General features: G+C 43.4%; 1 protein-coding gene across 1 annotated transcript; it reads left to right on the forward strand.

The window, feature by feature from the left end:
• The first annotated feature begins 608 nt into the window (after positions 1-608).
• Positions 609-23,251, forward strand: IZUMO3 (IZUMO family member 3). The gene is made up of 7 exons (XM_088444512.1): positions 609-825; positions 8,876-8,941; positions 12,199-12,288; positions 17,742-17,759; positions 19,036-19,116; positions 19,532-19,622; positions 23,038-23,251. The coding sequence occupies exons 1-7, from the start codon at positions 609-611 to the stop codon at positions 23,249-23,251; spliced, it is 777 nt and encodes a 258-aa protein (XP_088300638.1).
• Positions 23,252-25,639: the final 2,388 nt, after the last annotated feature.

Raw genomic sequence — 25,639 nt, forward strand, 5'->3', positions numbered from 1 at the left:
CAAGCAACTGGGTACTAATACGCAGCTGCATACGCAGATCCTTTGGCAATCGGCATCCTGAGTAACCCTTGTGGTCGCACAGAATTGGTACATGTACTGAGACGCCGGAGACATGTTTTGTGCATACAGGATCGCAGATGCAGGCAGATTTACGCTCTGTAAAATAGTTGTGAAATACCTGCGTTTTTCCCGACACACCCCGTTACCTCCACCAAATGGCCCTTAACAGTCGCTGCTTGTGATCATGGTAATGGACTTTGACGCATGCGCAGTACAATTCAGACATATGCGCAGTACAATTCAGACACATGCGCAGTACAACTCAGACACATGCCCAGTACAACTTAGACACATGCCAAGTACGACTTAAACACATGCGCAGATTGCCGATAATTTACTTAACTGCAAAAACGTTGGCATATTGTAGCATACTATCAGGCCCTTACTCCAGTCATTAGGTTACATTGTTTAGTTGCCTTAGCAACCGGAATCTTTCCAGCTCTGACATAGAACACATGCAGCATTGTGATGTATTAATGAGATCACTGAACCTGGGCATAACCACCATTCTGAAAGTTATCTTAATGTCTGCAACTTGAGGGATCAATATGCTCTTTTTCCTTTTTGCCCTCATTTTTAATTTACGTCCCACTTTTGGAATGTTAACTTGTGATCCAGTTTTTGTTAAAGATCTTGACCAATATCTGAGTTCGCAGCTGCCTTCAGACGTTCCCAACAGGAAAGTATTTCTGGATCATCTAAATAATGAAATTCTCAGTATTTATCAGTCAGATTTTAAACAGAAGAAATACCTCCGGATCATTGGTGAGATAATAATGTCCTATATAGATATTTATATTAAGTAAGTTATACGGCGATAGTAGTGTAGTAGAGAACAAGATTACTTAAAAATACAATTGCTTTTAGTTTTTAGCCTGAACTTATTACTTCCCTTTGCATGCTGGAATTACACATACACTTATACTATGGTCCGTTGCATATTTTTGGTTGCTTTAAGGCTTTACAGATTTTGTTCACAGAAATACAGTAGGCAGTTGTGACATCACAATCGCGGTGAGTCTTATTGTGAACTGATGCCCAGAATCCACCTCTAGACCAGAAATACAGTTTAAAATACAGTGGACCAAATGTAATAGGGTTAGAGTTTAGAAAATGTGAGAGTTTAGCAGTAAACTCTCACACTATTACGAGTTGTATCTTCAAAATGGGAAAACATCTGGATAAAGGTTAAAATCGCGAGAGTTTTTTGAGTCTGCATGTTCTTGGGCTCTATTACATTGGCCACGTTTAAAAAGTGTGAAAACACTCTCACATTTTCTAAACTCTCACCCTATTACATTTGGCACAATATGTAGAAAAGTTGCTGCAAGTTCCTTTATTTCACTGTAAATCACTAAAAATAATTTATAATGTGTAATAACTGGTAAATTACATACAGTTTGTTTATAAAAATGGGTCATGGCAGAGTTTGGGACCATGAAGTTCTGTGGCAATCGAGGGGGAGGGGCTTAGTGGGGCAAAAATTATAAATTCATGTTAGGTTGTAGTGTCAGCTTATATCCAAGAATGACGGATGCTAGACCCAAGGACACAGAGGACTGCCTAAGTAGAGTAATTTATACTAATATAATTGCCTATTCATTTGGCCTGGTGTATATATCTGTGAAATATCTGTTACATGAAAAAACGTGTGCTATAACATACTGTATTAGCTGTACCATATTATTCTTAAATGACCCTGTTTCAACTAGGGGTGTGCACCGGCCACTTTTCGTGTTTTGTGTTTTGGTTTTGGATCTGGATCTTTCTTCGTGTTTTGGATCTGGATTGGTTTTGCCAAAACCACCCTTCGGTGTTTTGGGTTCTGGGTTTTGTGTTTTGGATCTGTATTTTTTTTTAAAAAAGCATAAAAACAGCTAAAATCACAGAATGTGTTGATTTTTCTGCTCCTATGCTATTATTAACCTCAAAAACCTTAATTTCCACTCATTTCCAGTCTATTCTGAACACCTCACACCTCACAATAGTGTTTTTATGTCCAAAAGGTTCCACCGACGTAGATGGATGACTATGCTAAGCGACACGAGTGGGCGGCACAAACACGTGGCCCATCTAGGAGTGACACTGCAGTGGCAGACAGGATTGCAGTTTGAAAAACTAGGCCCCAAACAGTACATAATTCAAAGAAAAAAAAAGAGGTGCAAGATGGAATTGTCCTTGGGCCCTCCCACCCTTATGTTGTATAAACAGGACATGCACACTTTAACAAACCAATAATTTCAGCGCCAGGGTCTGCCACACGACTGTGGCTGAAATGATTGGTTCGTTTGGGCCCCCACAAAACAAGCTGGCAATTAATCTGTCCCTGCACAAACTGGCTCTACGGAGGCAAGATGTCGTCCTCATCCTCATCCACCGATTCCTCACCCTCTTCAGTGTTGTGTACATCCTCATCCTCACAGAGTATTAACTCGTCCCCGCTGGAATCCACCACCACAGGTCCCTCTGTATGTTCTGGAGGCTGGTCTCCCTGGAAGAGTTGATAATTCATTTTTATGAACATCATCTTCTCCACATTTTGTGGAAGCAACCTCCTAAGCCTTTCGCTGACAAGGTTCCCGGCTGCACTAAACACTCTTTCGGAGTACACACTGGAGGGGGGGCAACTCAGGTAAAATAGAGCCAGTTTGTACAGGGGCCTCCAAATTGCCTCTTTTTCCTGCCAGTACAGGTACGGACTGTCTGCCATGCCTACTTGGATGCTGTCACCAATGTAATCCTCCACCATTCTGTCAATGGTGACAGTATCATATGCAGTGACAGTAGACATGTCAGAAATTGTTGCCAGGTCCTTCAGTCCGGACCAGATGTCCAAACTTGGTCCTGCCTGCCCTGCATCACCGCCAGCGGGTTGCTTAGGATACCTAAGTTTTTTCCTGGCAGCCCCAGTTGCGGGAGAAAATGAAGAAGGAGCTGTTGACGTGTCACGTTCCGCTTCAGCTGACAGTGTTTTCACCAGCAGGTCTTTGCACCTCTGCAGGCTTGTGTCGGCCGGAAAGAGAGACACCACATAGGCTTTAAACCTAGGATCGAGCACGGTGGCCAAAATGTAGTGGTCTGATTTCAACAGATTGACCACCCTGGAATCCTGGCAAAGCGAAAGAAGGGCTTCATCCACAAGTCCCACATGCCGAGCGGAATCGCTCTGTCTTAGCTCCTCCTTCACCTTCTCCAGCTGCTTCTGCAAAAGCCTGATGAGGGGAATGACCTGACTCAAGCTGGCAGTGTCTGAACTGACTTCACATGTGGCAAGTTCGAAGGGCTGGAGAACCTTGCACAATACGGAAATCATTGTCCACTGTGCTTGAGTCAGGTGCATACCCCCTCCTTTGCCTATGTCATAGGTGGATGTATAGGCTTGAATGGCCTTTTGCTGCTCCTCCATCCTCTGAAGCATATAAAGGGTTGAGTTCCACCGCGTCACAACCTCTTGCTTCAGATGATGGCGGGGCAGGTTCAAGAGTGTTTGCTGGCGCTCCAGTCTTCGGCACGCAGTCGCTGAATGGCGAAAGTGGCCAGAAATTTTTCGGGCCACCCAAAGCGTCTCCTGCACGTCCCTGTCGCTTTTCAGAAAATTCTGCACCACCAAGTTTATTGTGTGAGCAAAACATGGGACGTGCTGGAATTTGCCCAGATGTAATGCCCGCACAATATTGGTGGCGTTGTCAGATATCACAAATCCCCAGGAGAGTCTAAGTGGGGTAAGCCACTGGGCGATGATTTCCCTCAGTTTCTCTAAGAGGTTGTCGGCGGTATGCCTCTTACTGAAACCGGTGATACACAGCGTAGCCTGCCTTGGAACGAGCTGGCGTTTCTGAGATGCTGCTACTGGTGACGCTGCTGCTGTTGCTGCGTAAGGTGATACATCTACCCAGTGGGCTGTCACAGTCATATAGTCCTTAGTATGCTCTGTTCCACTTGTCCACATGTCCGTGGTTAAGTGGACATTGGGTACAACGGCATTTTTCAGGACACTGAGGACACTTTTGTTGACGTTTCTGTACAGTCTGGGTATTGCCTGCCTAGTGAAGTGGAATCTAGATGGGATTTGGAACCGGGGACACACTACCTCCATCAATTGTCTAAATCCCACTGCACTAATGGCGGATACCGGACGCATGTCTAACACCAACATAGCAGTCAAGGCCTCAGTTATACGTTTTGCTTCAGGATGACTGCTGTCGTACTTAAAGGACTGTTGGAGGGTCAATTGTTTAGTAAAAGTAGTGGTGTTCCTACTTCCTTTCTGGGATGATGAATGACTCCCAGCAGCAGCAACAGCAGCAGTGGCAGCAGTAGGCGTAGCAATGCAGGATCCTCCAGAGGAATCCCGGATAGGAGAGTCAGTCATGCCAGTGACATGGCCTGCAGGACTACTTCCGATCCTGACTAAGGAGGAAATTGACGAGGAGGGAGTTGACGGTGTGGTTTGCAGGCGCTTGGATACAACAGGACAACGGGATTTAGGTGTCCCTGGACTGCTTACGGTCTTAGCCAAAGTTTCTGAACTTGACAGTAACTTTTTATGAACGCGCTGCAGGTGCCGTATAAGGGAGGATGTTCCTAGGTGGTTGACGTCCCTACCCCTACTTATTTCACCTTTACATATGGTACATATGGCAAGACAGTTGTTGTCCGGATTTGGATAGAAATATTGCCAGACCAAAGAGGTGGAATGTTTGGTCTTCTGCCCAGGCATGACTGTGATGGGCTTTTTCATCCCACGGACAACAACTGTCTCCCCCGGAGCCTGATTTAAACAAACCACATCACCATCAGAATCCTCCTCGCCAACTTCCTCCTCAGCGCCAGCTACACCAGTATCCTCATCCTGTTGTACTTCAACAGTGACATCTTCAATTTGCATATCAGCAAGTGGACTGTGGGTGCTCCTTTCAGCACTTGCAGGGGGCGTGCAAATGGTGGAAAGAGCCACCTCTTCCCGTCCAGTGCTGGGAAGGTCAGGCATCGCAACCACCACCACACTTGGACTCTCCTTGGGGATTTGTGATATCTTCTTAGAAAGCACAGTTCTTCGCTGTGCTTTTGCCAGCTTAACTCTTTTGATTTTTTTAGTGGGAGGAGGGCTTCCATCGTCATGTGAAGCTGAACCACTAGTCATGAACATACTAGGGATCGACCTTAGCCATTCCTTGCCACTCCGTGTCGTAAATGGCATATTGGCAAGTTTACGTTTCTCTTCAGCTGATTTAAATGTCTTTTTCAAGGTCATTTTCCTGAACTTTGCCATTTGGGATTGTATGTGCCCTCTACTATGACATTGGGCATCGGCCTTGGCAGACGACGTTGATGGCATGTTATCGTCTATGTCATGACTAGTGGCAGCAGCTTCAGCACTAGGAGGAAGTGGTTCTTGATCTTTCTCTATTTTATTTTTATCGGAGAAAGTTTGGTCCTCCATTTATGTTATATCGATTTGATATATACGTGCGGCTAAAGACAGAAAATAATTTTTTTTTTGGTTTGGACTGGAGTGTACTTTGTGGGTTACAGCACCTTTTAACGGTCAAGCCAGCCGGCCCTTTACTTATGACACAGGCGCACTCTTGGCACTACTTTGTTGATGCACGTGCGGCTACTGCGCACACAATTCACAAACACAGAAAATAATTTTTTTTTGGTTTGGACTGGAGTGTACTTTCGGGGGTTACAGCACCCTTAACGGTCAAGCCAGCCGGCCCTTTACTTATGACACAGGCGCACGCTTGGCACTACTTTGTTGATGCACGTGCGGCTACTGCGCACACAATTCACAAACACAGAAAATAATTTTTTTTTGGTTTGGACTGGAGTGTACTTTCGGGGGTTACAGCACCCTTTAACGGTCAAGCCAGCCGGCCCTTTACTTATGACACAGGCGCACGCTTGGCACTACTTTGTTGATGCACGTGTGGCTACTGCGCACACAATTCACAAACACAGAAAATAATTTTTTTTTGGTTTGGACTGGAGTGTACTTTCGGGGGTTACAGCACCCTTTAACGGTCAAGCCAGCCGGCCCTTTACTTATGACACAGGCGCACGCTTGGCACTACTTTGTTGATGCACGTGCGGCTACTGCGCACACAATTCACAAACACAGAAAATAATATTTTTTTTGGTTTGGACTGGAGTGTACTTTGGGGGTTACAGCACCCTTTAACGGTCAAGCCAGCCGGCCCTTTACTTATGACACAGGCGCACGCTTGGCACTACTTTGTTGATGCACGTGCGGCTACTGCGCACACAATTCACAAACACAGAAAATATTTTTTTTTTTGGTTTGGACTGGAGTGTACTTTGGGGGTTACAGCACCCTTTAACGGTCAAGCCAGCCGGCCCTTTACTTATGACACAGGCGCACGCTTGGCACTACTTTGTTGATGCACGTGCGGCTACTGCGCACACAATTCACAAACACAGAAAATATTTTTTTTTTTGGTTTGGACTTGAGTGTACTTTGGGGGTTACAGCACCCTTTAACGGTCAAGCCAGCCGGCCCTTTACTTATGACACAGGCGCACGCTTGGCACTACTTTGTTGATGCACGTGCGGCTACTGCGCACACAATTCACAAACACAGAAAATAATTTTTTTTTGGTTTGGACTGGAGTGTACTTTCGGGGGTTACAGCACCCTTTAACGGTCAAGCCAGCCGGCCCTTTACTTATGACACAGGCGCACGCTTGGCACTACTTTGTTGATGCACGTGCGGCTACTGCGCACACAATTCACAAACACAGAAAATAATTTTTTTTTGGTTTGGACTGGAGTGTACTTTCGGGGGTTACAGCACCCTTTAACGGTCAAGCCAGCCGGCCCTTTACTTATGACACAGGCGCACGCTTGGCACTACTTTGTTGATGCACGTGCGGCTACTGCGCACACAATTCACAAACACAGAAAATAATTTTTTTTTTGGTTTGGACTGGAGTGTACTTTGGGGGTTACAGCACCCTTTAACGGTCAAGCCAGCCGGCCCTTTACTTATGACACAGGCGCACGCTTGGCACTACTTTGTTGATGCACGTGCGGCTACTGCGCACACAATTCACAAACACAGAAAATAATTTTTTTTTTGGTTTGGACTGGAGTGTACTTTCGGGGGTTACAGCACCCTTAACGGTCAAGCCAGCCGGCCCTTTACTTATGACACAGGTGCACGCTTGGCACTACTTTGTTGATGCACGTGCGGCTACTGCGCACACAATTCACAAACACAGAAAATAATTTTTTTTTTGGTTTGGACTGGAGTGTACTTTCGGGGGTTACAGCACCCTTAACGGTCAAGCCAGCCGGCCCTTTACTTATGACACAGGCGCACGCTTGGCACTACTTTGTTGATGCACGTGCGGCTACTGCGCATACAATTCACAAACACAGAAAATAATTTTTTTTTTGGTTTGGACTGGAGTGTACTTTCGGGGGTTACAGCACCCTTAACGGTCAAGCCAGCCGGCCCTTTACTTATGACACAGGCGCACGCTTGGCACTACTTTGTTGATGCACGTGCGGCTACTGCGCACACAATTCACAAACACAGAAAATAATTTTTTTTTGGTTTGGACTGGAGTGTACTTTCGGGGGTTACAGCACCCTTTAACGGTCAAGCCAGCTGGCCCTTTACTTATGACACAGGCGCACGCTTGGCACTACTTTGTTGATGCACATGCGGCTACTGCGCACACAATTCACAAACACAGAAAATATATTATTTTTTTAGCACTTGGGGGGAGCACCCCTGATGGACAGAGCACCCCCTGGACAACACTACAGCACTCCTTTAGGACTGGGACACTGCACAGGACTTTGGAGTGGACACAGCCCCTATGGAGAACTGACTGCACAACACAGTCCAGCCAGCCCCTATGGACTTTGAAGTAGTGGACACAGCCCCTATTAACAACAGCAGCACAGCACAACACAGCCAGCCCCTATGGACTTTGATGTAGTGGACAACAGCAGCACTACACTACACTACACTACACAGCCCTAACTCCCACCCTCCCTCTTCACTGTCCACAGCCGAGTGAGAAAATGGCGCCGACGCGGGTACCTTATATAGGATCCAAAACCCGCGAGACCCGGAAGGCGGGATGATGACGTTTTGCCTCGATTTCAGATCCGAGTCAGGCGGGAAAAGTCGAGCCTGACTCGGATCGGACTCGGATCGGGGGGGCTCGGGGGGGTTCGGATTTCAGAAATCCGAACCCGCTCACCCCTAGTTTCAACATTTCAACATGTGGTTTGAATTAAAAATGTTTTAGTAGTCTGTATTGAATATTTAGTATCAAAGACAATTATAATGATATGGACAATATAGCAAAGGAAACGCACCACAAATTAAATTATTATTATTATTATTATTATTATTATTATTATTATTATTATTATTATTATTACCAATGCATAAAGGTGAATACTCCATTTTTATTTTTTTTTTGGGGGGGGGGATATCACATTGATAGATACCCATGACAAATTTATTTTGTGACTGTATGTACAATAAAATAGTTACATGAGTGCAATAAATCTTTTTGAATAATATATGTACAGTAAATAAATGTGAAACATATGAAATTAACAGCTCCTTCTAAACCTCTCAGTATTATGGTGCATGCTGGTCCTTTTGTTTGAAGTGCAAATTAATTCTAAGAGTGTATTTATATATTAGAAGCAAACATATATTTCTATATATATACTGGAGTAAATGTGGGGGAAAAAAAGAGTTTTTGTTTTGTGACCTCTAAATAAGGAGTATTGCTATTAACATTACTTGTTAATTTTTTATTAGATGTAAGAAGTGTTGCAAAACTCAAGGAGTTGGTATTTGATAAGCTCAAAGGAAAGGAATTTGAAGGTAAGAATGAAACTTTGATCCATGAATATCTAATGGTGAATACACACGGTCAGATTTTGTGTCAGATCTGAACGATAACGATTTTAAAAATTATTCAATTGTTCATATCTGAAAGAAAATCTGACATGTGGGCCTGCAACAATGAACGATGCGCGTTCCCGCATGTCAGATAACGATATCTGACATCTGATGTCAGATTTTGACGATTTCATTCATTTTAATACTGTCTGAAATAGTTCAATCGTTGGTAAAATGGTTCAAATCGTTGGTAAAGTTATTCAATCGTTCATCGTTCATCTGACAGATCTGACCCTGTGTCTGCACCTTAAGAGTGCACACCTCCCCGGTAGGACACAGGAGGAATTGACTGTAGTAAGATGGAAGCCCAGGGGAGGGGGGGCGGCAGCACAGATAGTGTAATGGTTAGCATTACTGCCTCACAGCACCAATGTCGTGTAACTGTGTGGAGTTTGTATATTCTCCCTGTGCTTGCGTGAGTTTTCTCCAGCTGCTCCAGTTTCCTCCCACACTCCAAAAATATACTGGTAGGTTAATTGGCTCCCAACAAAAATGAACCCTAGTGCGTATATGTCTGTGTGTATGTGGTAGGGAATATGTTTGTTTTATTTCCAGGGAATATAGACTGTAAACTCCACTGGGGAAAGGTCTGATGTGATTGACCAAATATTCGTTGTAAAAGTGCTGCAGAATATGTGTGCGCTATATAAATAATTGGTAATAAATAAATACTAAAGTGGATGTTTTTATGTGCAGGTTGGTAGCATCAGATTTGCTGCACATAAAATAGACGATTTACAAATTACATGGTATGAAATTTCCATGGTGATTTTTTTCAAATGACAGCAATCTCAGGGCCTGATTCAGTAGGGAACGCAGTTGCTAATTCGCACGCAATCGGTTTATTAATTTGCACTGCGCATGTGTATGCATTGCAGTGCACGAACTAGCAATAGCAATGGGAACGGCATCTGCAGAGGCTATGCAGACCCAGAACAGAGTGACTGACAGGAAGTGCCGTTTGTGGGTGGTGTCGGGGGGGGGGGGTCGGGCGAACGCATGCAATCCTAGGGCGTCTCAACGCCGTTGCAGGGGTGTGCATAAATTAGCCACTGCGCTACCAGACGCAGCCTGAGGTCTCATAGCGTGCATTGAAGGAAGCAATTCCTGAGTGAAGTCTGACCTGCTTAAGTGTGCGTATGAGTCTGATGTTACTCGATGTTACCGATTAATTCGCTATGTTGCCCAAGTATGCGGATGTGTGTAAGGGGAAGTGGGCGTCCTTATGTTAGGATGTGATCGCAATGCAATTGCAAACATTTGCATTTCACCGCTGATATTAGCAACTGTGTAGTGTGCGTATTAGCAGAATAGCGATCCTTGCTGAATCAGGCCCTCAATTTGTACAAGAGGCAGGATATGGTTCTGTCAGGTGAATTGCGTTCAGCTTCAGCTATCTTGCCTGTCAGGACTGGGTCTCTAACTAAATAGTATTGCAACCATAATTCTAGTAAATCGGCAATCTAGCACTTCTTCTAGTAATAAATGGAAATCTATGCCCATTGTAATTTGTAATAATAAATAGCATGCTTGCCTAAAGTATTAATAAATGGTAATCTTGCCATTTTAGAAAAAAAAAAAAAGAACCATAAAAAAATGTTGCTTCAAAAGTTAATACTAAATGGTGTAGGAGGATGACTGCAAAATCCAGCTTTATACCTCTGCCCAAACCAACCCACCCCGTGAAGTAGGGCCCAGGGTAATTAGCAAGTATGGCATTTTACAGAGTCTTTTATTCAATTAGTGTATTCTGAAGCATCCAATCTTGTTAAGTACACGGATTTACCCAGAGATATCAGCAGTGGTGAATTAACAACAGGGCAGGGGGCAGTCGCCCAGGGCCCCCCACACATAGGGGAGCCCCCACACATAACTATATCACCAGCACGGGGGTCACTGTGGCATATGTGTGTGGCTTAATAATATTAAGGGACACTACAGTGTGTTTAACACATTTGTTATACGGGGAGTATAAGCACGCTGTACTTTCTAATAAAATTGACAGCATATCATATTGAACATTTTATACTGCCCATCAGACATCAGGAAGAGCCCCAGGACTCTAAACTTGGGGCTGGTAGCCTCTGGGGACACTGTTTGCCATTGCCATTATCACGATTACAACCCCAACTCACAGACCTTGATAGTTTAACCCAAAAATGGAAGCATCTGTGTGGATAGGGGACAAGTTTGGTCAGATGGGACTTTTTCCTTATGTCTAACGGTATGCGTTCGGCATTCCGGCGGTCGGGATGCAGACTCTTACATTACCGGTGCCAGAATACCGACGCCGGTCAGAATCCCAGCACCGGCATCTCGCAAGCTTACAATGTATAGGAATGTTATTTACTTTCTAGTTGGACTTGCACAAGCTGCATGCTGGTTTTGTACTGCCACCACTGACATACTGTATATATAACCATACTGACCTACGCTCACAGAAGGTGCGGGAAACTTATTGTTTTTTGGGTAGTCCCACGGATTCCCAGAATAGCCGGCGGATCTCCAGAATCCTAGCCCACTTCCTAGTGCAGGGGGCAGGATGGGGAGAATAATACTGGGGATTGCGGGTCTGTAGGGAGTAGGCGAGGCTTATATAACACAATTTGCATAATTTTAGCCCTTCCCCATGGACCCACGCTTCGCAGCATTTTGCCAAGATGGGGGCAGGGTGTAATTATGTAAAGAGTTCGGCCCCCGGAGTGGTGATCTGCATCTCCTCTCTGGGCTTCAAAGATAAAGTAGGCAAGTATACAGTACATAAAACATTTATAAAAACAATAAAGTTAAGGCTGCTACAGCCAGTACAAATATATTTGCGTTTTACTGTGTACTGTACATGCTGTTGGCAGCAGCTGGCAATGACAACCAGTTCTGTGCAGGTCCTGGTGCTCTGTTGCAAGTGCTGCTTGGATTTCACCACAATGAAACTGGTCACCCAGGCGGTGAAGGCACTGTGTCTGTGTCAGGAGGTACATTTACACAATGGTACACCACATGGTTCATATCTAATTTCTATTTATAATCCTCTCATGCAACAATCTATTTCACATTTATTGGGTCCTGTCCAAGAGATAGTTAGATTTTTAGTTTTCCCATAAAATAAATTGATCATATCAACAGTTTTCTCTGAAACAACAAGTAGACATATTACTGTTCTAGTGTTATTTTTCCTGCAGGAATGAATGCTTACTGGCGATTAGTGAGGAAAATACGATCTGAACTGATGCAAGCTATGAAAAAGTCATTGGAAGAATTTGCTGATTTAGGTAAAAAGTGAAAAACTATATTGTTCTAAAAAATAATCATCTGTCATGTATGTTATAATAACCACAGTTTTCTAAAGAACTTGGAATTTGTAGGCCTTTATGTTAAAGGGGTTAAACTAAGTGGCTACTTACACAAACATTGGTGTGTGTGGAGGAGCTCTACTGGCACACTTACACAAATGTTGGTATGTGTAGAGGAGCTATACTGGCTTACTTACACAAATGTTGGTGTGTGTGGAGGAGCTATACTGGCATACTTACACAAATGTTGGTGTGTGTGGAGGAGCTATACTGGCATACTTACACAAAGTGTGTGGATGAGCTCTACTGGCATACTTAAACAAATGTTGGTATGTGTGAGGAGCTATACTGGCATACTTACACAAATGTTGGTGTGTGTGGAGGAGCTATACTGGCTTACTTACACAAATGTTGGTGTGTGTGGAGCTATACTGGCTTACTTACACAAATGTTGGTGTGTGTGGAGGAGCTCTACTGGCATACTTACACAAATGTTGGTATGTGTGGAGGAGTTATACTGGCTTACTTACACAAATGTTGGTGTGTATGGAGGAGCTATACTAGCACACTTACACAAATGTTGGTGTGTGTGGAGGAGCTCTACTGGCATTCTTACGCAAAGTGTGTGGAGGAGCTCTACTGGCATACCTACACAAATGTTGGTATGTGTGGAGGAGCTCTACTGGCTTATTTACACAAATGTTGGTGTATGTAGAGGAGCTCTGCTGGCATACTTACACAAATGTTGGTGTATGTAGAGGAGCTCTGCTGGCATACTTACACAAATGTTGGTATGTGTAGAGGAGCTATACTGGCTTACTTACACAAATGTTGGTATGTGTAGAGGAGCTATACTGGCTTACTTACACAAATGTTGGTATGTGTAGAGGAGCTATACTGGCTTACTTATACAAATGTTGGTATGTGTGGAGGAGCTATACTGGCTTACTTACACAAATGTTGGTATGTGTGGAGGAGCTCTACTGGCATACTTACACAAACGGTGTGTGTGGAGGAGCTCTACTGGCATACTTACACAAACGGTGTGTGTGGAGGAGATCTACTGGCATATTTACACAAAGTTTGTGGCATATACCCAAAGATCCCTACAGCATTCCACCATTTGACCACTAAAGCAGTCCCCCATTAGGTTTCTATGTCATATTTTCCAAACACTGGAATGCATTAGCCATTGTAGCTTATGGGGTTCCAGAGATTTTATCAGCAGAGGGATTAGAGGGAGCCCACCCCGGCGAAGGCCGCTCACACATGCGCAGTCTGATGACCGCGTATGCACAGTAGCATGGCATTAGCGCTATTTTTACTTTGACTATAGAAGCCTCTGTCACTGCATGTGTTTAATAATACAATAGGGCAATGCTTAATTTATTATTGTCACTATAAACCACAATAGGAATTTAAAATTAAAATTGACGATAATTAATAAATATACCCCCAGTGGCATCACTGACCCTGGTGACACCCGTGTGCGTGTCCCAGATAGAATAGCAGTGCACGCGGCTGGTAAAAAGGGGGCATGGCCTCATGAGAAGGGGGCGTGGCCTCGCAGTCCGAACCCCCATTTTAGTCACTCCGGGGAACCAGCCTGTGTGCAGTGTCAGCTCCCTCACTGTGTCACAGTGCTGCATGTAATACTACAGTGTAGCACCCGGTTCCTGTCACTGAGGAGTAGTCGCCACTTTAGTGTCACACCTCGGTGGGTGACACCTGGGTGCAGACCGCACTCCCCCCTTGTGACGCCACTGTATACCCCTATGTATTTTCTATCATAGTTAGAGGTAGCTAGCTACTTGTAAGGCTACAAATATGTACCAGCTGTTCAAATACTCACTGGTGTTCTTCTTACCTTTGTTTTTAATGCTGGTATAAATGCATGTCAGACGCATTTGCTAGCCATAAATAAATCATTATAGGTATTACTAACATTTTTTCACTCAAGTAAAAGCAAAACATAGAACAAGCAGTGTTTTGAAAAAGTTGCTGGAACTCAACCCACAAAATTTCAGCCAGTAGGTATGGTAACAGTAGATACTGGTCTCTGGTGTTATACAGTACCTGTTTGTATGTGTTTTACCTGCTCTAACAATTAATTCAAAACCATGCCAGTGAATATGAGAGCCAAGAGGACCAAATTGTCTGTAACTGAGGCCACACTCTCTCCCAGCTTCCACAGAGCACACAATGAACCTGTCTGCTCTCACACACAGATAGAATTCAGGCATTCAGATATTACTTGCCTTATACAAATGGTAGTGTTGGACTGGCCCACAGGATCACACAGTAAATTCCAGGCTATGTACTCTCTAATGCAGAGGTGACCAAAGCGTCGATCGCAGACTCTCGACCAGTCGATCGCGTTGGCCCGTCCAGCAGCAGTTAGCGTGGCCCAATAGAAATCAGTGTGATTTCTACTGGTTGCTGTGCTAAAACCACAGGTGGGGTGCTTAAGCCGTGGCTACCATGTTTACTCACTGTCAGGTGTCCAACAGCAGCCAATAAGAATCAGGGTGATTCTTATTGGCTAGTTTAGCTGCACCAAACTGAAGACGCGGCTGTGTCTGTTTGCTGTCACTGTGACAGCAATATAATCTTATTGGCTGAGGCTGTCACATGTAACAGCCTCCATTGTGCTGGTGCCAGAGCCGGGTTAAAGGAGGACATGGGGGCAGAGCTGACTCGAAGGCGCCAAACCCAAAAGGGGGCGCCCTGGACTGATCGAGACTGGCGGCCTGCACTGTGGCTGCTGGTGTCACCCACAGCTGAGGGCAGGGAGGAAATTGGAAGCTCCTCTCTTTCAGGCAGGTCAGTATTCTGTGGGGGGCTGCGGAAATGTAATGTATGTTTTATTTTTTTATGTGAGGGCCAATTTTGGGGGGACATTGTGTTTGGGTTTGCTGTGAGGGCCAATATGTGTGTATTTTTTGTTTCCTGTGGGGGCCAATGTGTTTATTTTTTTTACTCTGGGGGCCAATGGGTGATTTCGACAGGACAGTCCTCACGCCCCTTGCCACAAGGTCACGCCCCCTTTTTTGCCATGTCACACCCCCTTTTTCAGGCACGACCCTACAGCGTGAGCAAATGTAGATACTCTGTAAATAACAGAAGATTTTTAGCTTTAAAAGTAGATCACCGAGTCCAAAAGTCTGGCCACTCCTGCTCTAATGGCTGGCCAAGCCCCTCTGCCGACTGACCACACCCCTTAAGGTTGGTTCCCTACCACTACATTCCCCCAGTGGGCCCTTTATGCCCCAGTCTGGCACTGCTGACCACAGTTGGAACATATCCTTCATGCATTGTAGGGCTATAGTTGGCCTGTATTGAAGTATAGCCCAGAAACTGTTGGTGAATTTCCCTACCAGCAAATACTGGAAGTGCACCTCTGTTTGGAAACCAACATAATAACACCAAATCATAATAAAGACTCGGATGCATAAGTGTGGTGAAAAAGGGCAATTTTTATTTGAATATGATTTGATGTTAGAGAGGAGAAAAACTGGTGTCAGAGAAAAGCACAGACAAAATAGCTCAGGCCCAAAACACTACTTACTAACAAACAAAACTAAAGAGGTGGTTGTAACCACTCCCCCTGCGCAAACATCACCACCCTCCCCTTTCCTCTTTATTCCACTATTGATGCCCATGTGAGTGGTATCAAATGATAAGGAAGGTGCGTCACTACTTGTCATATTTTACCGCTCACCAACTATGCTAAGCAAAGGAGGGCAGAGTCTTTGCGGTCACCACAATACCGGCTCCGGAATCCCGATGGTCATCACAAGACAGGCTCTAGAATCTCGGCGGTCAATATCCCGATGGTGAATATTAGGGTTATGCACTGGGGGGTGGGTTAGGTTGCAGAAGGGGATGATGAGGGTAGACTGCAGGAGGGGTGGGTTAGGGTTATGGTTAGAATACTCACCAACATCTGTTGAGATTGAGATCATTGGGATTCAGTTGTCAGCATTGTGACCACTGGGATATCGTACCCACCCCGATTCACACACGTGCCAGTTAACTTATTTATCCCTAACACTCTCCAAATTCACATTCAGCCCCACCTCTGGATTTAATTTATTTTACACTTACGTAGCCATCATATTATAATACTATTATATAATAATAATAATAATAATAATAATAATAATAATAATAATAATACTACAATGAGTACCTAACTTGCATCAATAACAATGCCAAACTATTTGTAAGAGGTGGTTAAGCATAGATCCTAATTGTCCCTGTATCATTTAATAAACTTGAAAGGTGCATGACCTGCATTAAGGAATACGGCTTAGTTGGAATGTGGGTGTAAATCGAGGTGCATTGTGGGTACAAAGCTGATCCTGCACTGTGCATGGTAGGCTTTGTAAACTACCTCCATTGTCTATACAATTCTTTCACATTGGGAACAATGGCCCTCATTCAGAGCCGTTCGCTATTTGCGTTCGTTCGTTCAAAAACAAGGGGTGGCTATGCAAATGATCCGTTCGCACATTGCAGTCTGTTCACACCTCTAAGTCTGAACGAGCGAGCAAAACATACGCTCGTTTTTTTGATAAAAACGCCCCCTGGCCGCACGCACCATACGTCATGTCCGCTATTTATTGGATTAATCGAGTACATCGTACAGCGTATGAACTGCTCGCTATTCTTGTGGTTGGTGTTTTCAACCACTATTTTGCGAGCAGTTCTGAGTTAAAAAAAACCAAGTGACGTGGTCAATGACGCTGCTGTATTAATTATGCACTCCCTTAAAACGCCCGTTTTGACCTTTAAGCACGCCTGCGTTCGGTTCTCCACTCCCCGTTTTCAAGCACCTTCCCCTGTTACCACCCACATATGCCTCATTCTGTCACTCAAAATAGCAGGCCCTCGCTATATTGCGTACCAACGATTTTCGGCCGCACTCACTGGTTCGCGCATGCGTACTAAAAACCGTACGCATGCGCAGATGTGCGAACATCGCTCGGAACGAGCGTACTGCCGCTAGCGAGTGGCTCTGAATGAGGGCCAATGTACTTTCCGTACTCTGAGTTTAGTCACAAGCAGGCTAATTTATTTTAAAAAAAGAATTCAATAAAACAAATCATGAAAAAGTTTTTATTTTTTTCTATAAAAAAACTTAATTATTGATTTTTTTTTACAAGCAAAGCAATTCACTTTTTATTTGGTTTTAATAACTTCATAAAACAGCATCTTTACTATACCACTGATAAATTTTGGAAACCTATTCTTGCTCTGATACAACTCATTTAGTCTTCCTTCATCTAAGTGCTTCCAAGTGGCATAATTATAGTAATCTATATCTCAGTATTTGCCTGTATTTTGAGACATAAATTTATTTTTACAATTTAATCAAATATAATTTTTGACGTGTCTTAATTCAAATATCAAAATGTTTTCTCTTTCAGCTTGTTCAGAGGATTGCTGTAAGTACAACCTTCTCCTATCAATATTTTCCTTCTATCAATAGTTTTCTCTATATTTTAAGGACTCACTTTCAGAATAAAGGTTTACATATAGCACAAATAGAGGAAGGAAAAGAGAGATGAGACAATCAGGGTATACTTGATCTGCAACAGAACCCGTAGCTAGAGAAAGGCATATATTAGTCTGAGCAGACAAACCGGATCACTTTTGGAATCAGGCCTCCTCATTTGAAGGTGATCTGGAGAATAAAAAATACTCCATTCTAAGTAAGGCCAATCACAGCAAAGTTCACTGATAAGAGCCCACGTTTGCCACCATTACATGATTAAAACCCTATAGAAGCACCATATATCCAGAGCCAGATTAAGACCCCTTGGGACACTAAGCAGTATGCTGGTTTGGGTCCCCTTCCATCCTTCTGTGTGTCAATAAAGCCAAACCTAGAAATGGGTCAAGGTAATACAGACCTTCACTGCTGTCAGACACTATGCAGGAGCCTCGGTTGCCTTATGGATGATCCAGTTATGCATGTATCCATTTCCCCGCTCATTGCTTTCGTCAGAGGGCAGAGAACAAATGTCATAGTGGCCTATTTATGTGGGGCAGCAATTAACGTTCTTTATGGCCATATACGACAGAAGGAATATTTTACTGTTATGTATCAGGGGCCATTGATATTACTTAAATTCCGGGTTTGGAGCCAGCCAGGCATCTGTGCATGGATCGCCGTCCAGCTACTTATGTGTAGTGCTTAGTAGTTGGAAGGGGTATCGCATTAGCTACGTAATTCTGCTTCATAGAGGTAAGCGGGGTAATGCCATCTGCAGATAAGTGCCGAAAGCTTTTGGCTGTCACCGCTTGCTGATTTGCACTACTGCAGTACCCATACATTGTATGAGACTTGTGTGTCAAATGTAGGAGATACTACAGCACCGCCAATACCTCCTGAAATTGAGCCCAGACACTCAAAATCTGATCCATTGGGAGGTATCCAAACTAGTGTGTTTTACCGGAATAGAAAATGACCCAAGCGATGATGAGCATATGAGGATGATGTAGATATTATTATTACTACTAATAATAAGGTATTCAGCTCCCCTCTGGTCATAGTGTAAGATGACTTTACAGATGGTAACTATAAACAGGGAGATGTTTAATCTGCTTGTCATGTGCTTTGATGTTTCCTTAACTCTCATTACAGAAGACATTTAGTGCAGTTTTAAATTAGAGATCAATGTTGTCATGTTCTAAATAGCCACATCTGTGTTCATATAGCCATGACCGAGGGACCGGCACTTGACAGCTGGACATGTTTCCGAATTCGAGCTCAGTGTTTTGATGGATCTGTGTGTGGAGGTAATTGTAGCTTTGTGGTTGACATTACTGAACTTTCTATGAATATATGTTGGCAATGTCGCTTTGAGCAATGGAACATTGAGAATACCGCAAATCTACCTGAAAACAGCGCAAGGTCATTACTGAAGTGTGGTCTATTTATAAGACTAATGAATCCCACACTGTTCTTCATCTGCCTGACCAACATAAATACTCAGACCAATGCTTAGTACCCAATGACCATGCCATCATAATCTGACACCTGCTTCAGGGGGAGCTGTACTCCGGATCTGGAGAAAATATGTCTGTGTCCCTGTAATAAATACAGATTAGACAATACTTTATGTTTTTGTACAGTAGTGTTGATGTTACAGTTTAAAATGGTTACTGTATTGATCAAAGTTTCCTGAATGTTCTATCTTCTTTATTGTTACAGAAGATAATAACCATGATGCAGAAGAGAAGGAATTGCATGTGTATCTTTTCCTAGTTGTACTGTTTACATTGCTATCCTCCCTCTTGCTATGGTACAGTAGGTTACTTTTCAAACTCTTCACAAATTGGTTGTAACATGTGTTTTGCATAATATGTGGTGGGCTGGACAGAGGGGCTGAATCAGAGTTGAACACACGTCTGTTTTGCAGACATATCTGGCATGGTTCTGTGCATGCTCCGGAACGTGATAATACTAAAGTACGGGTGATGCTGTTCAAGTCACTAGCATCTATACTTGCACCTAAAGGGGCATAACTGGTGGTAGGGGGTTGTTCAAAGGTAGGCAGAGATTAGCAAGGATACTTCAACATAATTGCTGGCTATGCAGAGTTGGTGTGCATGTAATTATGCTTATTTTCAAACCTATCATTTGCACCAAGGTTATGGCTGGTCCAAGTGTGCAATGATAATGCTGACAGGTATCAAACCAAGCATATGACTAGAGGTGGTCCAGTCACAAAGAGGCATACAACTCCGCATGTGACCAAATATACACACTTAGGGATAAATTTACTAACGTGAGAGTTTTTAAAAGTGAGTTTTAGAAGAGATGTTGCCCATAGCAACCAATCAGATTCTACTTAACATTTAACTAGCACTTTCTAGAAAATAATAGCTAGAATCTGACTTGTTCTAAAACTCACTTATAAAACTCTCACTTTAGTAAATTTACCCCCAAGGGCCTGATTCTGAGATTGAGGCAATGCTGATATTTACGCAGATTGAGCGATTATTAGCCATTGCGCATGGGCGAATGCCACACTGTGGGCCTGATTCAGAGCCGGACGCTCTGAATGAGCGCCCGTTCTGAATCAGGGCGTTTTTTGGGGGGTTTTTTGGTGCGTACTCCTGGATGCTTGCATAGCTGTGGGTTACCACTCACAGCTTATGCGAGCGTCCATGATGATGGTAGGGTCTCGCTGCCGCAAGCCCTGGAGTGATTTTGGCTCTATCAGAGCCAAAATCACTCCCACTGACATCACTAGTGATGTCAGTGGGGCCGGACCCGGACGGTAGGCGTTCCCATGGGAACGCCTCCGTCTGGGCAGCCACGCCCCGGCACGCCCACCAAAGGGGGTCACTCACCATCGACAGCACGCCCCCTTTGGTGCGAGACCCCGAGCGACGGTTTCCCCGTCGCTCGCTGGGTCTCGCGCATGCGCACGACGGAGAAGCCTCCGTCGTGTACATGCGCAGTTGGGTACCATCGACCTGCTTGCGAGAATGAGACCCTGTGCACGCACAGCAATTGTATTGTGATCACGCTTGCACAGAGGAGTCACTTGCAAAGTGAGTGACAGGTAGTCAGCGTTTGGGGGAGGTAATAGGGGGGTGGTTAGGCAAACGCAGGCGTGTCGGGACCATTTAAACTCTGTTTTATGGGCGTGCATAAATTAGCTATTGTGATCTTTGCAGCATGAGAGCTCTCAGTGTGTCAGGAGAGCCGCAGTGTTTGAGGCAGGTCAGACGACTTACATGCTGTGTGGCTGCCCGATCTGCGTTCATGTTCCTGATGTTTACGCTGTTGTATGTTTAGAAGAGGAGAGAATAAAAAAAAAAAAAAAGACTCCTATCAGGGCACACTCCTGTGCTGTATTGATGGCTACAAAATTAGTATAGGAGAAATAGGACAAACTGATTACATCTAAGTGAGATCATGATCATATGTGAAATTTACATTAATGTCTCAATTAGCAGACAGACCACCATATATTTACCCATTTAATATATCTGAAATAGATGTATTGATGTTGATATTAAAACTAAAGTTTATTAAATTCTTAAAATGAAACATAGACACTCAAAATCAACTTATTATACAAAGACAGCATAGACAAATAAGAACATTAATAGTGTATGATACACTATATCTATTAACAGTGATCCACTATATCCAGGTCTATCTGTTGTATGTTGTCAGATGGATATGAGAAGGCAGCAGTGGGCGTCCCTATGCTAGGCTAAGCTTTTTAAGGCATTAGCATATTTTAGCAACTGCGATCCGTAAGGTCATACATAGGTGGCCTGCAGCCGCATCAGGTGTTATCAGTATGGTCAGATACCAGGCAAAAGCACTGAAAGGGTGCCGGGCCCAGGGAGCAAATGCCAAAACAGCATGGCACTAACTAGAACACTTGCTTCCTGCATATAGATGCAGTGGTCAGGAGGAATATTACAGAAGTAAGAATATACAAACAAATAAATTAATTATATAATACGGGCAGCATGTACAACCCTACTTGGCGACATTTAAGAATTGTCCAATGAATAATATGTATATAAGTTAGCACAATTCAATCCAAGCAATGTTAAAGGTTGTCCAGCAAACTAAACCCTTATTTTCAATGTTTTGACACCACATGTCATAGGTAGCAAATGATCATCTGTGCAGATTTTTTGCAGTGGTCAAAGAATAAAATGAAATAGATGATAAAACAGAATGTCCCCTCCTACCCTATCCCTTACCACCACCAGCAGGCCAAGTGAACCAAGCACCAGCACTCATATCCTGGCCATTTACAGCTAATATGAATGTAGCGATGAACAGTGTGAGGTATTCCCACAAAAGCCATAAACAGAACAAGGCAACTACAGGGTGGTCTCATCTCAATATAGCAGGGAAATATGCCAGATCAGCATGAGTTCCCTAGGAGCACTGGGGCAGAGGTTGTTGGCTTCAGTGGTCCAGCATTAGATTCTATCTCCTACTACCACTTGCCTGATGTGATGTTGTCACTCTGCTCCCCAACGCACTTCTCACTCTAGAAATTTCACAGGAGGGGTATTGGCAGTAACATTTCTGTTAGTTAGCATGAGAGAGAATCACATCATTGGACCTTTTGGAACCTTCGGGGGTATGATGACTAATGGTGTACTGAAAGAAAGTCAGAATATATTACACATGTTGTTAGTAAATACCACTGAAAACTTTTATTTTCAGTAGCGAAAGAGTCAAAACTAAAATCAAGATGCTGTTTTAGGCAAACCACTTAATTATGATTCAAAAAATTTTTTGAGGTAAGAAATATTGGTATTTTCATAGGCCAACATTAATTTATGACCTTACCTATCTATATAATAATTTGCTGTGGTCTGGCCCATCTACAACATGTATGAGCAGTAGGAGCTGGGGCATGCAATGCCTGTCCAATGGCTTCCACTGAGAGCGAGACAGAACAGACCTAGCGCCGGCAGAAGAGGAGGACCTGGCTGGCCACCAGTATAGGAATGGGAGTGGGAGTTTGGGCGGGAAGGAGCTGGGGGAAGTCACGATGGAGGACAGCGATGGGTGGGACGATCATCAGTCAAAGCTGGAGGAGAGGCAGAGTGTGGGGGGCAGACTGAGGTGACCCCCATATGCTGTTTCCTTTTACTATACATGATATAAATGTTTAAGAATGTACAACTATGAAAATGCACAAATATTATTATATTGGTTTCCTACAGGTGCTACATTTACATTTATCATTATTCTAAAATACGAATGAAATTACAGTGCAAGGGAGAAGATACTGTACTGTTAGCCAAGAATCAACTGGAAGCTACTCAGGATGATGAAACTAAAATCAAACATTACAAGGAAGATGCAGATGATGACAAGGAAGATGCAGATGATGACGAGGATGATGCAGATGATGACGAGGATGATGCTGTTAATTGATGATGATAACAACAATAGATGAATCATTTTATTGCATCTTATTATAATAACGCGGGAAACAACAAAATATACAAACAAAATGTGTTCATCACTTTTATTGTCTACTTATTCCATGAGGTCAGTACAAGTCATGCAAAATATTACACAATCAGGTTAGATTTGTTTAATCATATGCTCTTAAATTTGACATCAGTCCAGAAAAAGGATGGGGTTTTGTGCTTTTAAGGATAACAGATTACAGTAAAAATACATTACACATGATGGTTAATTATTTTGCTTAGGCAAAATAGAAACAATGATCGAGATTCTTTACAGAATTATGATGAAATGTAACAGTTCTTCCAAATGAGAAATTGGGTGTTAGTCCATGATTATAAAACGATATTACCCATCTTTACTCATCATCAAGTTAGCGTCAACTATTTTTTAATGTAAAATCCCTTGGTAATAATTTGATCTATCTCTCATAAGTAACCTGGAACTCTGCAAACCTACTTGTGTCAGTACAGGGACTGCCATCTTTAGTACTCACTGGGGGCAATTCAATTGTTTTTTTAAGGCGTGATAATTAATAAGTGCCCACTGTTGCAATTCAATTGTTCTGGGCACTCATTAATTATCGCCCTCTTCACCCCGGGTTTAGCTGTGTAAAACTTCTAAACCCGTCTAAAGTTCTGGTTAGGGTGCGCTAATCGCAGTTAGCTCACACTAACCAGGGGTTTTCTCACACACTCAGGAGGGTGCGAGCAGAAATGCCGGCATCGGCAGCTATCGCGCCCTGATGGAGCAGCAATTTAATTGCTCCGTCATGTGTCTTAGAAAAAAAGCCGCCGGCAAAACAATTGAATTCCCCCCACTAATTCTTGGAGACCTCTGACTTTACAGTGGTCCTGAAAAGAACAGGTATCAAAGCACAAACAAATCAGACTCCATGTATTCATTCTATAAAAAATGCATACAGGGGAACATTCATGGTGATAGAGTTTGAGTATTTTATACAAATGTAAAACTGAACACACATACTGTATCAGAATGAAACCACACACCTGATAGCAAATGTATAATAAACCGCAAATGTATAATAAACTGTTCAATGCCTGGATCCATGGACACGATCAGCAGTGATAATTTTTTTCTCTAAGCCAAACAACCTACGCGTTTCATCACTGGACTTAATGAGGAGATCTGACGTAGACTGTTACACAAACATTTACTGTAATTAGGAGACACGTGAGATCATTAACAAGAATTGTATCCTGCAAAATATACCAATAAGAAAAACTTAAGTTACACAATCCAGAAAACATTCAAACCTATATAATTCAATGGGCAATACAAGAATTAAAATATACAAGAATTAAAATAACCATTAAATCATAATAAACTAAATATGGCAGTGCAACAGTTTTGAATTGATTATGCACTTGTGATGTACCCATAATCTGTTTTAAACAACATCTATATTAGTACATACTGAACCATAAAATCTGCCTCAATTTATAAGACCAGTAAGAGTCATGCTGCATTTGGGCCAACCTATTTACATTTTCCAGTTGTTAGATTAACACAATTTAAAGAGTGACCTATTCTAATATCACAAAGTAGCTATGGGCCTGATTCAGAGTTGCACGCTCTTGCACAGCTAGTGCGTACATTTGTACACAGTGGCTGTGCACTAATATGCTAATGCCATAGGAGGCGTCTTGTGTAGATAGACGCCTCCTGGCAGTTTATGTGATCCTCTGCTGCGTCCGAAGATGCAGCATCAGATCACTCTGCGTGACCATCTGTCATCTGAGTAACCTTTAGGTTACTCAGGATGACCAGTATTTTCACCCAGCCAAAGCCAGTGAAGCTGCGTACAAGCAGGGATGTGCAGTCAGGGTAGGCAGGGGAGGCAGAGTCTCATACTCCTGAGATTTGACAAAAAATTATTAGAATAATACAAAGAAGATATTCATAGCTTATAAACATCTTCTTTGTTTATTGTAATAATTTTTACAGTTAACACTCACCAGCTTTGTGGAGCTCCCGGGGACTGCAGGGAGACAAGAGATGAGGCAGCAACAGCACAGCCTTGCTTCTGTAGAGTCAGACACTGCTTGCAGAGCTGGGGGCGGGGCCACACCACGGGAAGTAAGCTGCACAGAAAGAGAGCTAATAGGAGGCATGCCTCTGAGTATGGCGCGTGCCTTGAGCACTGATGGACACCTTGGATGTGTCATGTGACCAGGTAGTGCACTGCAGTCTTTAGAGATTGGAACGCACTCAAGAGAAAACACAGTGATGCAGTAAGGAGAATCAATGGACACTGCAGCTTTGTGTAGTGAGGGGAGAGTTACAGTGCGTAGGGGATGACACAGGCTCCCAGCACTCAGACCCATCTCC

This window comes from Taudactylus pleione, unplaced genomic scaffold, assembly GCF_031769625.1.
Source record: "Taudactylus pleione unplaced genomic scaffold, aTauple2 ptg000366l, whole genome shotgun sequence".
NCBI lineage: Eukaryota > Metazoa > Chordata > Amphibia > Anura > Myobatrachidae > Taudactylus > Taudactylus pleione.